This window comes from Merops nubicus, unplaced genomic scaffold, assembly GCF_000691845.1.
Source record: "Merops nubicus isolate BGI_N331 unplaced genomic scaffold, ASM69184v1 scaffold48392, whole genome shotgun sequence".
Classification (NCBI taxonomy): domain Eukaryota; kingdom Metazoa; phylum Chordata; class Aves; order Coraciiformes; family Meropidae; genus Merops; species Merops nubicus.
In genome coordinates this window covers 19,998-35,519 of record NW_008596667.1, presented here as the reverse complement: position 1 = coordinate 35,519, position 15,522 = coordinate 19,998, and the positions used below count along the sequence as shown (strand labels likewise).

The window sequence follows — 15,522 nt, the reverse complement described above, 5'->3', positions numbered from 1 at the left end:
TTCCTGCTCATTTTTTATTGCTCATTATGCATGCCCCACTGAGATACTCATTCAAGACAAGAACACAAGGCATTTTACATCACTACTGTTTAGTGTGCTAGGGGGTTAAAGAAAGAAGAAAGCAAGCACTAGGAAAATAAATCACTCCACAATGATCACAAGGTGTCAGTTTCCACATAAGAAGCATTCATAGTAAGAAAAATTGTTCACTTGTTATCAAAACATAAAAATTAAGTACAAAGAGCTCAATAGTAATAAACATACATTAGTACCTGTAGAACATATATCTGAAAACTAATTCCCAGATCTATAATCGTGTCCTGGTTTTTGATAAAGTTGTTGAATTTATTGTTGAGATCAGCACTAACACTCATGTCTGTATACATTCGATGGAGCTTGCTGGTAAATTCATAACCACAGGCTTGCTGTGAAGGAATATTGTAACAGGTTTCAGAGTGAAAATGATACTTCTTATATAAATTATGCACATGAACTACTAAAATATAAAAATCTAGTCAGCAGAAGCATTGTTATATTACTTAGAGAACATTAGTTACAACAGAAAAATAACTCTATAAAAGAAAATAATCAGATTAATCTTATTTTCACTTCCTATACATTGATATATATGAACAATGTTATTTTATAAAATTGACAGAGCTAGTTTAAGAAAGTCCTTGGTACCTTTATAATGTAAGCTATTAATTCTTTGAACATACTTAATAAAACTCCCTAAAAACTCAAAAATCTCAAATGCCTAGGTGATTTTTGGCCATATACCTTTCAGAATGCCAAGAAACTTGTTTTTCGTTTCAGCTGCTTGCTAAATTACCTCTGGCACCCTCTGCTGCTCCTTCTCAACAGTACATACTCCTATGTGTGTTCACTGAGCATTAGAAGGATATTACATTACCTTTAGTTTATTAATCATGGCTTCTTCAGAATCCATTGACATAGACAAACCATGAATTAATCTTTTTGCCAACATTCTGGCATAGAACTGCATAAAAAAAATCAGATAAGGATTTTTATAAGTATAACCACATTTTTAAGTATACTTTAAATGTAACATCTTAACATTCACTGAATACCAAAAGTTACCTTTTGGAACACATCTTTGTCATCAATGTATTTGAAAACAGTAATGAAACTTGTAAGTTTGTCTTCTACTTCATTCTCTGTCATCCCTTTTGCTGATTTCTTCAACAAGTTGTCACAGTACTTGGCCAGCTCAAGTGAAAAAAAAAGAAAAAACAAACCCAAACCTACTTGTCAAGCTTGAGAACAAACATGCCAAGGTATGCAAAATTTCTACACAAAAGTTAAAGCAGTTTCCAGTCTCAAGTTCTTTTACAAGGGCTGGGTTCACAGGTAAACAATACATACTACACCCACAGAAAATAAAAACCCATGTAAGAAATTACAACTGCACAAATCTTGCACATCCAAAAATGTGTGTGCAAATGTGTTATTATTACTGAATACATACCTGAGGCTGACCCAGTGTGAGAAATGCATATGCATGTGATGGACCCCTTGCCAATTAATTTGACAGTTATAAATACTACACAATAATATATATCACTTACCAACTCAGGTGCTTTGCAGATTGACTTGGGCTCTCTATAGTTAACTACTGATGTCAAAGCCTATACAGGAACATAAGGCAAAGAGAAAAAAATGTAAATTACATGAAACTATCTTTTATGAAATATGAAGGAAAAAATAAACAAAAACCCCAGAACAAAAACAAATCCACAACACATTCAGGGCAAAGGCCACCTGAGACCCTACAAAACCGAACTACGTAAAAGGGATCAAAAAAGGCACAATGAATAAAAAGATTTGAATTACTGCTCTGTGAGAATTTTTGTGATGAACATTTTAAACTTAAGTAAAACTGGATAGAGTAGAGGCAACAGAAGTTCACTGCAGGAATCAGGAGAAAAAATTAAGTTCCGATTAAAAACTTGAATATAAAAGCGGAAGAAAACCTGAAAATGATGAAAGAGAACAGGAAGGAGATAATGGCAGTTTAGCATTGGAAATTGTAAACACAGGTATCAGAATAATCAAGATTACTTTCTAAACTACATATCACATCTAAATTAATATTTTAAGCTAATACCAAACAAAAAATATTGCATATTCATAGTTCCTAGGAATTCTAGTTCCTCCTATGGAATGAAGACATTATTGCTATTTATAATAAATAACTGACAATCAACTCTTTTGTACAATGCCTCAACATAGCAATATTTGGTAACAGGTCCCTAAAATACCTGTGAAAAAGGAATGCACGACTTGAGAAGCAATATGAAACTCTTTGAGGCTTAGGGCACTCTTTTGCAATAATACTGAAAGTAACAATAGCAGTTTTGATATTCACTATGAAAAACTGACAGCTGGGTAAGATCCTAAATATTTATTGTATTAAAGATCACTGAAGTGAAGAACTGAAGCATTTCATGATAAAGTACATTGCTTCTGTGCCAGCAAATGGAGTTGTCAGTCTCGCATTACTCCACCTTCTGGTATATGACATTATTTGCAACTGAGACAGAAATGCAGCAGGGTACTGAAAGAAGTGTTTATTTTCAAATGCTAAATAGCTATTTTCTCAATATCACAAATACAGATGAATAATTACTGTTGATACTATTACTGGTATCTTTATTACTGTGTCTTTCCAGATTAAACTTGGTTGAAAATAATCAAAGCTTAGACTATGACCCTAGTTACAAATTGCAATTCCTGTAAACACAGCAGAAGAGCAACGAAATATATGCACACATCCTAGGGTAGGAAGGAGTAAATGCACTCTCTGGAAAAGATACAAGGATATATGGGAAAGAGCAGGAAATTAACAAATGGATTAGACAAAATGTACTTTTTTTTGAGAAGCCACTCAATCCCTCAAGATCCCAGGAATGCTTTGTACAAAACAACAACAACAACAATAATAATACAGCAACACCACCACTAGCAATAAAGTTAGTTATATTTAATAAAAAGAATTATAATAATAATTAAATTTATATCAATCAGACAGAACTGTTATCTTAAATATCTTCATGGCTATGCAGGTCAAAGAAAAAAAGCAGCAAGCCTCTTTTCCTAAACAGGCTTAATTAACTTCAAGTGCAATTCTCTCCTGAAAAATGTTAGCTAGTATGACAGTGATTAAATTAATGTAAATTCCCAGATATTCTTTGTAGTCAACTTGAAAAATGTAAAAGCTTCTGCCTAAGTAATACTATTGGCATTCAGAGTTTAAACACTATGTCAGTAAGCAAATTAAAGTTCAAATGTAGGTAAAAGTTATCAAGCTTTTCCAAACCCACTATTCATCTATTTATCTACACTTAGATTTACATTAAATGAATCAGCTCCACTTCTGTGTTTTGAATTATGACAGGAAGAAAGGTAGGTCTTTCAGAAAGCATTTAAGTGGTCTCTTTTGTACATATCTTTTCCCTTAACACTGGCTCATCTTGTTCCATTGCATTTCTGAACTAGGAAAACTGCATAAGAACTCTATCTTTGAACATGGGTTGATGTCCTGAAAAATTCTAGTGAGCCTGAAACAGGGTCCCACATTTTGTTTTCCAACGCTTTTTCTATTGAAGCAAAAGTTACCTTGTCAAGGGCACTCATAAAGTGTTGATCACCGTTCAAAACAGTGTTGATGAGTTGGACAAATTTACTATGTACTTCCAAAACTGACTCCACAAACTGAGTTGGCATCTGAAAAGGTAGTAAAACAGAAAGCAAGTTAACCAGAATAGTAGTACTATATACACACAAACATATCTACATTAGTTGTAAATGTTTTCCTAGTTATTCTTTCTGATGAAATTTAAAATCATAGTGATTAAGTCTTTGAGAAGATTGATGCTCCATTGCTGTACTCTCACACTACTGTGCCTGAGCATGTTCTGGAAATAAAAACCCTATGGCTACATTCACTGTCCTGCTATCAAACAGATTTGAGTCTATAGTGCTCTCATGCCATCTAATCTTTTGCATCATAACCTAAAGTCCTTTATTAGCCCTTTCAAAAATCACTAATGCTAACATGTAAATATAGCAATCAAGCCAAGAAGCTACTGAAATAAGTAAACTGCTGCTTCTCCTACAGACTGACTTCAGAGACAGAAAATGCAGATGAACCCTTTGAATCTTCCTCCACAGGACAATTACTAATCAAATTTAGTGAGCCACGTGTCAGCATAACACAGAGAAATGACTAATATGGATTAGAAGAGTCCCTATTCAGACAAGCTGTCAGGCAGCGATGCAATAGTGTGCAATGCAGTGGCTACATCACTTGATCCCAAAGTGTATTCTCAGGTCACACACTAAAAATATACTTAAGACAAATAACTTAATCCACACAATGAAGCAAGTATTTCACATTTCAAATTTATCTACATGAAGTTGTGAATTTTAATCACCCTCATGGCTCTGCATTCATTTTCCTGTGTAGACACTATTAGTTTGAAAGAATAAGCTCATTAAACTCTGAAATCATTTGAAAGCAAACTATACTACTAAAGACTTCAGCCCATTTTCAGTATGCACGCAGGAGTTAGAGAAGTAAGCACCCCTAGGCAATCAATAAAAAAGTGAATTTAAACATTTCATACCCATGTATTATTACAGACAGAAACACTGGATGGCTAAAGTCACCATCTCAAAGTGTGCACAGATCTAGAGAGCAAGATGTACACATGCACAAATACAATGCCAAATCAAAGGTAGGTTTGGTCTGAAAGGCAATGCCAGAGGAACAAAAATGAAGCTGAGTAAATGCATACGAACTGAAAGATGTTTAACACACTTTAGTAAAATAATAAGCTACAATACTTTCAGAAATTACATTAAAATATGAAACTACAAAGTTATTAGTGAAAATAAAACACGGTGAAACCAGTACAGAATGTCAAGTCTTTACAAATGACATATCATTAAACTAAATGGAATCCTAATGGTTCCTAACATACCAGGACACCAAATGCCACTGACTTGGAGAAATTAAAGAAAAAATATATACATGGAACAAAAGGACCTATTTGTCATGACAGCATCAAATATACAATGAGAAATACCTAGCTGTGTTTGTTTCTGGTTAGATCACAACAATCAGCTCTCAGGATAGGTATGTGCTGCACAGCTACACGTGCCCATTAAAAGTTACAATTTATCCATAACATTCAAAGCCAATTTCAGATAGAGAAAATTAAAAAACAAAACAAAACAAACAAACAAACCCAACAAAAAAAAACAGCTTAGACCAAAAAGCACAGGGTAAACATTTAATCAGGAATGTTCATCAAATAGGTGATTTCAGCTGCCTGAGGAAACTCACATTTTCCTGAGAAAGATTGCTGGTTGCTCTAAGGCCCTCATCATGGATATGGTTTTGAAGTTCCTGAATCATATGAGGTAAACCACTTGACACAGCACGAAGTAGAGTATACATATTTGCCATGTCTGTAACAGAGATACATTTTTATAGAATATGCTTAGAAACACTAAAAAGCAACACCTAATATAGTATCATAATTTCACACAGAACTTTTCAAAGACTGAAACAAGACCAACTGTTTTGAAAAAAAAAAAAAAAAATTCACAAACACTGGATCACTGAAAAAAAAAAAAAAAAAAAAGGAAAGAGTAGGGCTAGTATCAATATTTACTGAGTACTGTCATTGTGACTACCTCACTCTTCCAATACTTCTTATTTAGGAGAGACCCCAAGAAGATGGGTGGGCTAGTACCGCAAAAGTAGCGCATCGGTTTACTTTAACCCTTGGCCTCCCTACATCTCCCACAGCAGCATGTGACTAAAAGCAGTTTAGATATCTTCTTGACTTTTTCTTTTCCTCCAATGGTGGCTTTAAATTTTTCTCAGGTTAGAAAAGTTGTAAATAAGCAACTGCTATTTTAATGACTTTTTTTTTCCCCCCAAAAAAAGGATCCAAGCTAAGGATTTGAAAAACTCTCTGGAAACTCAACACTACTGTTAGATATGTTTAAAATATGACTATGCAAAGTAATTTGTTTCACATAATCGATACCATCTTTCTAGTGCAAGAATAAGCATTCTTTCAAGGGTAAGGAGGCATGTAGTGAACAGGAAGCAAAATTTTTTGTCAGGGGAATGTAACATCTGCTTCTGTAAAAAGGATCTGGGAGATCACAAGAGTAAAATGTGGCTACGAAAAGCCACCGAAATATTTTCTAATCCTGACTTGTCAAATGATGATGAAGAAATCTTTAAAGACAGAGCCATTGGTTTACGAATGAAAACAAAAGTAAAAAATATGATTAGTTCTACAGGACACAAGACTTCACTGTGTTTTCAAGTAGACTAAGACATGGAAAGAGTACTGGCTGAAAGAAGAGTAGTTAACAGTAAAAAGAAAGTTTTGAGTATATATTTGGAAGAATGAAAATGAATTACATGGTAAAAGAAAAATGTCATTCAGGGTTTAACAAGGCTTTTTAAATAAGTAACATATTAGTTAAAAATGGTTAAATGGGCAAAAGGTCACTGAATAAAGATAGTAAACTACAATTCTAAATAAATATAAAAAACCACTTCATGCCTTTTGTGACCATTGAGACTCACCATTCCTCTTCTCTTGTCTGATAATATTGTGACACTCTGCATGTAGAAACTGCAAGTGGTCGGCTACCATTCTCTGCTGGCATTCATGAATCACTTTGCCATACGAGCTGGGATGCAAATACTTCCGACACCGCATTTCTTCATCTTTTAACCTACCTAAAACCTACACACAAGTGTTTAGACTGAGACTGATGAAATACTAACAGGAACATACAACAGCATATGTAGGATGAGAGACACAAGTAACTAACAAAAAAAGAACTAACTTAGGATGCTGAAAAATTAAATTTGCTCTTTTGAATCAGGCTATTGCTGAATATAATCTTTTACTCTAGCAACTAGGCTCAGTCACTACTGGGTGCCTAATAGCATTCAGTAGTTCTGCTCTCAAGATTTCTTCTTCCCTTCAACTTTGTTATCAGTATTCCCCAATTTCTCCTACCACACTTCTCATTCCTTCTGAGAAAATTTTACCACAACTTCTAATTGCCTGATAAGATTCACTTTTCTCTTCCAAACCCACCTCCTTGTACGTAAACATTTCAAAACATGTAGTAGTATACAAAAGGTACAGGATTACATCTGAGCTATTAGTAAAAACTCTGTTTATGATTTCAATGAAGGAAATTGGCATTATCATAAAATAAATCATATGAATACATAAAAGTACTTCTATCCAGTGAGTATGAGAGGAACCTAGGGAAGAGTAGTGCAGGTGCAGACTGCTAATGACAGACAAAATGAATCTGCATTTCTTTCAGATTAATTGAAATCTTAGCCCATCCTTTAATTTCACCTCAGGTGTGCAACCATTACCTTAAGCTCCTTACGGTTAAAAGCAATCTTGGTCTCCTCAGCTTCTCTATCCTGTTTTTCTGGACAGTATTGCACTGAGGACTGACACATACTCTTTTTATTAACCATTGCTTTCTCAAGCAAAGTATAAGAATTAAAAATCATTTAGCCACAATCTGTCTTCATACATCACAAAGCAAAACAAAATGAAAATCCACCTCAGAGTTTTTAAGAATTAAAATTAAAGAATTTTAAGAATTAAATTTTTAAGAACGCTCTGTGACCACTCTAATGGTGCAGTATTCCCTGACCATTACACTGCTGAAGCTCTTGCCGTATGCTACTATGAACAGAAGGGATATAAGGAAGCAATACTGATCAATCTGGTATGTGTTTTGGGTTTTGTCTTTGTTGTGTGGGTTTGTTTGTGGGTGGGTGGTTGTTTATTTTGTTCTTAATTTGTTTGTTTGTTTTTAGTGTGGGGTTTTTCTTCTTTTATGATTGATTTATCATCTACTGAAAAATATTTTGAAGCTGACACTCCATCCATAGGCAAGGGTTGCAGTTTATATACAAATTAACCACGTCACCAACAGGCATAGTTAAAACTGCACAAAAACAAGCAACAAAGAACAGCTTTGTTCTTTGGGAATTGTACAGGAAAACAGGCATTCCAACTACCAGTAAACAGATAATACTAGATTTTATTTATTACAGGTATACAGAAGAATCTCTTACCTTCTCCATGTATTGTGAGCAATTTGACTCTTGCAATAAATTCGAAGCTTCTTGTTTATAATACTCCCCTGTTTCATTCAGAAAAGGACACTCAAAAATTTCCTGATAAAACTAAAAGGGAGACATTTTTTTGAAGGACAAATAATACATGTACTAGATCTACATTCAAAATTAAAAACATAAACCAGAAATGTGAATCTACCTTTAGGGGGAATTTTTTCTTATACTGTTCAACATGAACAAAGGAGTTAATAACCCCATGGATTACTTTCTGGTTTGGGTCTTCTCCACAGCGATCACTGAAATAGGCAAAGTAAACATTCATGAGTAACACAGGTAACTACTGTAACCCACTCAAATGAAATAATATTGGATGAAAACATTTTCCAGTAACTTCCTTGGCTTAGATTGGCAAAACTAAAGAAGATTAACCTTAAAATAAAAACACACTCTTCTTTCTCTCCTATGCATTTAACTTGAGATAATTTATAAACTATTCAAAAGCATCTGCAGGTCATGACATTTCCAACTGTTTGCCAAGGATGTAAGTATTCCAAATTACAGACTCTGAACAAGTACTTTAAGAGTTACAATAAGCTCCACCTTGTATCTGTAGCCTTTATCAAAGAGACTACATTCACACTCCTGCCCCTGCCACAAAAAAAAAAAAACAAACCAAAACTTTTTTGCCAAAATTGCACCAAGAAGCATATTTTCTTTTCTGAATATCTACTGTTCAACAGGCAGATGACAAGTGGAACAAGTAACAGACTTGGCACATTGTCACAGTTTTTAAACGTTTACTGGAAAAGGAAAACCTTAAGTTTTCCAGTCAAATTCTTAGCTTGAAATGAGTGAGTTCAACTCAAGAAAATATTATCTTCAGTCCCATTCAGTTAAAACCAGAAGTAATTAAAACAAGTGTTTTGCATGCAAAAAACATTACAATCTTTGCAAAAACCATTACCATCCTTTGCAAAGATTGGAATTAACAGACCCACACTCAGAGCAGCAGAGATTTCCTTAAAACATGAACTGTTCTAAAAAAGACCACCTGCCACATAAATTTTACAAAGAAGTAAAAAATATTCCTTAACTCCTCACATGTTAAAGGACTTAAAATTTGATTTATAAAGGCATATTTACACTTAAGTATCAGCAATTGTAATGTCAAAGTTTTCCTCTTAGGATAGGTATGTACACACATACACATCTATATAGAATAAGAGCTACTTTTCCCGGACTGCACTGAAAAGACAAAATGAGTTCTCTGTTGGAAACTTGCTTTGGTATAGGAGAGTAATTTATATGCATGATTTTAAAAAATTAAGAGGGAAAAAAAAAAAAAAAAACAAACGCAAAAATACTTCAAACTCAAACATTACCACATACCCATCTAGGCTGGACTGAAATGGGGGAGAAATAATTTTGCTAATTTAATTCATTTGCCTTGGAATTCATAAAAACTCCAGAAGATGCCCATGGGCTAGGAAGCTTTACAAGGGCAACACCAGCAGTCGATGTATTACATGCATCGGACCATGTTCATGTGTTCCCAACACTGTTAATTAAGTGTATTGCTTTTAGGTACTATTATGTCCCAAGATATGACAACTGAAGCTTATGATGAGTGGCAACAACTGGTGCTCTGAGAGATTCTGAGCAGTCACCGAAGGGTTTATGCAGCTTGGTCACCCATTACAAATGAGCTGACCCAATCAGTAACTGCTCCTGCAGGGATGGTCTCATTATTTTACTTTCCCCTGGGGGACAGAAAGGTTTCCTGTGGTTCTGGTAGCTGAATGAAGGGAATTTGAGTTTGGGTACATGTAGTCACGCTGTATTCTTGCCAACATCCCTCTGCTGGGGCTGGTTATGTGACGGTAGAGGCAGCAGTATGCCACAGAAGGGAAGAAGTGTAACACCAGAGGGGCCCAGGACCAGGGTAAGCTGCAGGATGCATGCAGCCTGTGATCACAGCACTATGTCATGGAGTGCAGGAAGCTAGGAGTTAAGAATATTAGAAAGCAGGGCTCTGTCAAGAGACAGTTGATACTGGTGATGAATACGAGAAGCACTACTGTAGTGACAGATGAAGACCCAACTCTTCTCTGCTCAGCTCACAGGAAACTTTACAGACCTCAGTGCACAGAGGGCTGGAGGAGAGGGGGAGCAAAGGTCTGGCCCAGTAGATGCAAAGATTAATGTCTCATTACAAAAAAAAAAAAAAAATTAAAAAAAAAATCCAGTAAAAGTACAGGAGCCCAGGTGCTCCATGGAAAAAACTGCAATCAAATGACAAGTTCAGAGCAACTGCCAGGATCATATAAGCTTTTTTTTTCCTTTTAACAGATGCCACACTCCATTTTTTCCCCCAACACCTGCAGAATTTTTAGTAACTTAAAATCAGTTTACTCAGTGGGTATTATACATTTACAGCAAAGTTGTTGCAAATCTAATTCACAGAACTGTGCTATGAACTTCATCAAGAATGCATCTGAAAAGCTACACTACTTCCAAGACAAATAGTACATAAATAGCTCTCATTCTTCCCACTTTGTCAGCATCTTCAGATTTTTATTTACACCCATAGCACCCTGCTCCCACGAATTTGTACTGTAAATGGCTAGTTTCAACAAAATTTGACAGAAGTTTCAAGGATGATTTTCATGAAAGTTGTAGTAATGAGCTTTTGGCAAACTAAAATGAGAGAAACTGGTGACCCCATCAAGGTTGAGGTCTATTAAGTGTGTATTTCCTTCTTGGCAGTAGCCAACAAGCAATATGGATGCACACAGCTACAGAACAGCTACCACAGTTTGAAGTGGGGATGTCACAGGACACCCTGGGAGGGTAGAAGGGAATGATGGTGTTTGGTGGCTCATCTGGACAAAAAGATAAATCATAAGAAATACATGTTCCACTAATTCTGCTACTGCCAAGTTTCTTTTTTTCAAAAGAAATGGAAAAAATTACAACACAAAAGTTTAAGGACATTGTGCTATTTTGTATTAATTCCATCCTTGTTCCTATCATAAGACTGAAGTTAACACTGTAAGTCTAACATGTGTCCTGCAGTGTACTACTACAGCCCCATAAAACATATTTAAAGTTTAAGGTACAATAATCAATGCTGTATTCACTAAAAGAATCCATCATGCAAATGAAGTGCTCTGCTGTCAGACCAATAGCTTATTGAGACAAATTAAATATGGAATTCACTGTGAAACAGAAGAGCCTGTATCAAACACTTTTAAAAAGTCATTAACTTCCAATAGCTTTCCTTGCAAACAAATGTGCAAACAGTGTATCAGCGTAGGCAAGAATGTGTTCAGTTAGTTGGAAAGTGTTAGTTATCTTTAGTACAGAAGCCTCTCCTGGTTAGTCTGCACTAATCACACTGTCATTTGAGATAGCACCTGAATAATTTCCAAATTATTTCTGTTTAAGAATTTCATAGATGAATTTTCTCACAATTCGAGATCTTGGCGGCTTCCTGTTGTGTTGGAACAAAAATGCGTAAGTTGATATTCAGCTTGCCTTGTAGGAGTTGTGCTTGGGCTAGAGGGAGGGGGGAGAAAGTGTTATATTCAGAACTCTGTATTAAGAGGAGTGCAGTCAGACAAGACAGGCTTAAGTGATTTAACAATTCTCTGCTGTTCAAGGGGGCTAATCCTGCCCCCTTTTGCTCAGTCAGAGGCCTCTCCATCTCTCTTGCATTGCTTTGGCACTCATTGAATTCTTCCATGAACTGACTCATTGTGCCAGTCTGAAGAATTATTACCCAAGATGGTTTTTGGTCATATTAGTGGTTGAATTGGTTCATTAAGGGAGTAGATGAGCATCAAATTTAGCACCAGAAAGATAGTAGAGCACAGCCTGCTGCTTTTTGGCAAACTGTTAGGTAGGTTTAGCTACCTTGTTCAGCTAAACAAGTCACTGCCCGTATTTCTTTGTCACATGCCAAGGAAGTTTACTGTTAATTTTAATGCATAGTGTACTGCACAAATTTATAGCTTCTGAAAAGTTGTTGTGCTCCAGGACTTTAGTCAGAAATCTTTTTAAAATTCCAGCTAACTACACAGACAAAACTAAACCTGAAAGCAAAATTTGTGGCTCTGCTTCTCCTACCTTTTCCAGTACAGTAATAAACATCCTTTTATATGCAACCGGTTGGCTATAAGTTCAACTGCCAAATCTATATTTAAAATTTGTTTTTGTAAAACATGCATAAATTGAACCATGCATGTACCTAAGTACTACACTTAAGAAGGTACCTAATCAAGACATTTCTAAGTATATAGATGTATTAGTAATTTTATTACATTTTTAGGTAATTAACTTGTCATGCATATTCTTGCACCTCTAATAGATGTAAGATTTATCCATTCTTTCAAAAACATTGTTTAATCCCTGAATTGCTGAACTCCATTCTGAAAGAGATTTAACAGACTTTGCTTGCAGCAAAGTCTTTACAATTGCTTAGGGCCCAGTACAAACTGTATTGACCACTGGAACCATAACAAAGAACAGCAACAACCCTACAGCTACATGTGAAGGCTGCCCTCAGAGTACCCACAGCAGGCTCTGCATTTCATCATACCAGTGAGAAGAGCTATAATAAGCTCTCTTTTATATAGTTCATGACATGAGAGGCATATCACAGAAGTGGCTAGAACAAACAACACGAATTGTTAGATGTGTATGTTGAGAAAGAGTCGGATTAACTTCTTTGAGATCACACAGAAGTATCCTTAATAGTGGAGGGGGGGAGGGGAAATACAGACCCAACCATAAGAGACAATGACTCAAGTTTTGTTTAAAAGTTTCCAAATTCTTTAATAATAGATAACGTCAACCTGTTACAGTCTCAAGATCTAATGCCCTGCAAAGCTAGTGAGTCTTGATCTAAATACCCTTGTGTGATCTGCAGTCAGCCTCGAGGCAAATACATACCATTACTTTTAAGAGGATCAGATGCCTGTCAAAAAGGGTTTTAACACAGATTTCCACTCCCACACACTAGTGAAATATACAGATTTACTAAAACAAGTCTTCAGTGTCACTTGTGCTTTCCTTAAAGCAGAATTTTCTTTACCAGGAATTAGGGAAACTTCATTTAGTAAAAATAAATTGTTATAGTAAACATATGGGTGTGGCAGTATTAGCACTGGTTAGCAAATAAATACTGAATACTAAATACTGAAAGCAAATAAATACTTCCTCGCTTCAGAGATACTGAGAGGGACACCATGTCTGTTACTTACTCATCAAAAATTTAATTCAGGAAGGAAAAATAAAATTAGAATATTAAAACTGGGGTTTTAATGCCTTATAAATAGAAGCTTTTCAGCTGACCAAGTGCATGTCCAAGTCACTTCAAACAGACAAACCACCTCACTCTTTCAGTTTACCTACACTACCCTGGTCACCCAAGTCAGACATGCAATCACCTAAAAAAAACCCAGTGATTAGGCAACTCCAGAGCTAGTGTATGCAGCAGTAAAAGTGTAAAAACTGATGGAATGTACCACTACACACAAGGTCTGCAGTACATTTCAAAAATTCTGTTTATTCATAAGTTAAGAGATCCTTTAGGAGTCAAATAATACAAGCGTTTTAAATGAAAAACTTAAAAATCCTCAAGTCCTGTAACTCCCAGGATCTCTGTTCAATATTCAGAAAGGGTGTTTGTTTTTTTTTTTTTTTCCCCCCACTTTGAGAGAATTTATAATTATTTCCATTTCATTGACATAAAGGACCTAGAATGGTAAGTGAAATCACTCATCTGAACAACAGAAACCCAGAAGCTCAGTTTTCCTGGCAGATCAGCAAGAATTGTTTGGAATCTCATGCACAGCAAAACAGCTTTTCTGGCTTCAACAGAGCCTTGCATTAGGTCCTGGACCTTATGTTTACTGACAGCACAGAAGCCATAAGCAGTCAGCATCGAGTGGAGAAAAAGGCAAAAGGCATCCTAGGGCCTGGAGAGTTATTATAACTACTCTCCAGTCTGATGGATAAGAAGGGTTGCTGAAACAGAAAAGATCACTACCCTCAGGATACTCTGAATTAACTGTTTCGGTTTTATTTGGTTGGGTTTTGGTTTTTTTTAAGTCTTTTTCTACACATGTAAACAACAAATATTTAGCTATAATGAGAAAAGCTGATAGAACATCATCATCATCATCAGTGGAGTCAAAGTTCCCAGACTTCTCAAAGTAAAAAAGTACAATACTGCCACACCATGTAAGAGCAAAAAATAATGCAGCACTCACTTTTTTATTTCTCGGAGGAGCATCCGAATGAGGATGGTCTGCAGTGGCTCAATCATCAATTTTCTCCACATATCAAGAGCTAGCTGTCAGGACACAACACATGTTTACATCAATAAAAAATACCAAGTACCTTAAAACAATACCAAAGATGATACAACTCTCTGTTCAGAATTTTTAATATTAAATTGTTAGATACTTTCTTCTTTATCTTTTTTAAATGCTTTTGTTAGCCTGCCCCTCACTCCCACTTTGTCAATATGTTAAAGTATTATTTTTGCACTTTTTCCTCTAAAACATCTGCATTTGGATGAAGATCACACACATAAGTACTAGCAGTGCCAGGCAGAATTTCTAGTCAGGAAGTGTCTGAACTCTTTTTTCCTTGTCTGCATTCTTCCTACACATCTAATTGGACTCATTTATTCCTTGGTACCATTCTTTCAAGGATTCTCAAATGCACAAAAGGGCCCTAAGCAAGTTGGCTACAAAGGCAGGTTTTGAGTATATACATACACAAAACATCTCCACTGTAATAAGTAACATGCCTTTCTACCTGAAGCATTTGAATGTGTGCAATCACCAGTACTTCGAAAATGACAGCAAAATAAGCCTTATGTGGCAAAAGGGAGTGGCTCTTGACCAACTTGTCAGAGGTCAGAGTCAAAGATACAGAACCCTTATCTCCACCACACAGACTCCAAACTAAAATGCATACAGCTTAAGCACAGTCACTGGCAAGCTGATATTTGGCTTAAATGGAATTCAATCACCTTCATATTAGAGGTATCAGTCAAATGGTCTCTAGTATCTCATACTCTTGAGGGTGAAGTAACTGTTTCCAAAACATACCTTTTTAGAAACACAACTGCAATCATTCAAAGTTTTTACATTTAAGTCAAAATCAGATTTAAAGCCTGAAGGGGATAATGTGATCCCTCATATGGGGGGAATATTTGAGACCTCTAAAAACACCTACCAGTGACTAGTAGACTTCCGAAAAATGAAATTACCAAAATCAGTGGGGATAAAGGGAAAACTGCTGCTAAGAAAGCTTTGACAGAAGCAAGTCCTTAA

At 35.7% G+C, this 15,522-nt stretch overlaps 1 protein-coding gene across 1 annotated transcript in view; it reads right to left on the bottom strand.

The window, feature by feature from the left end:
* CUL2 (cullin 2) overlaps nt 1–15,522 on the bottom strand; it is a 38,267-nt gene that overhangs the window by 5,376 nt on the left and 17,369 nt on the right. The window contains exons 5-14 of the mRNA XM_008936419.1: nt 14,449–14,531; nt 8,373–8,469; nt 8,171–8,281; nt 6,638–6,800; nt 5,372–5,496; nt 3,640–3,747; nt 1,590–1,649; nt 1,102–1,230; nt 914–1,000; nt 273–425 (exon numbers count right to left, since the gene is read on the bottom strand). Coding sequence (XP_008934667.1) covers nt 273–425; nt 914–1,000; nt 1,102–1,230; nt 1,590–1,649; nt 3,640–3,747; nt 5,372–5,496; nt 6,638–6,800; nt 8,171–8,281; nt 8,373–8,469; nt 14,449–14,531 — 1,116 coding nt within the window. The remainder of the gene's footprint in view (nt 1–272; nt 426–913; nt 1,001–1,101; nt 1,231–1,589; nt 1,650–3,639; nt 3,748–5,371; nt 5,497–6,637; nt 6,801–8,170; nt 8,282–8,372; nt 8,470–14,448; nt 14,532–15,522) is intronic.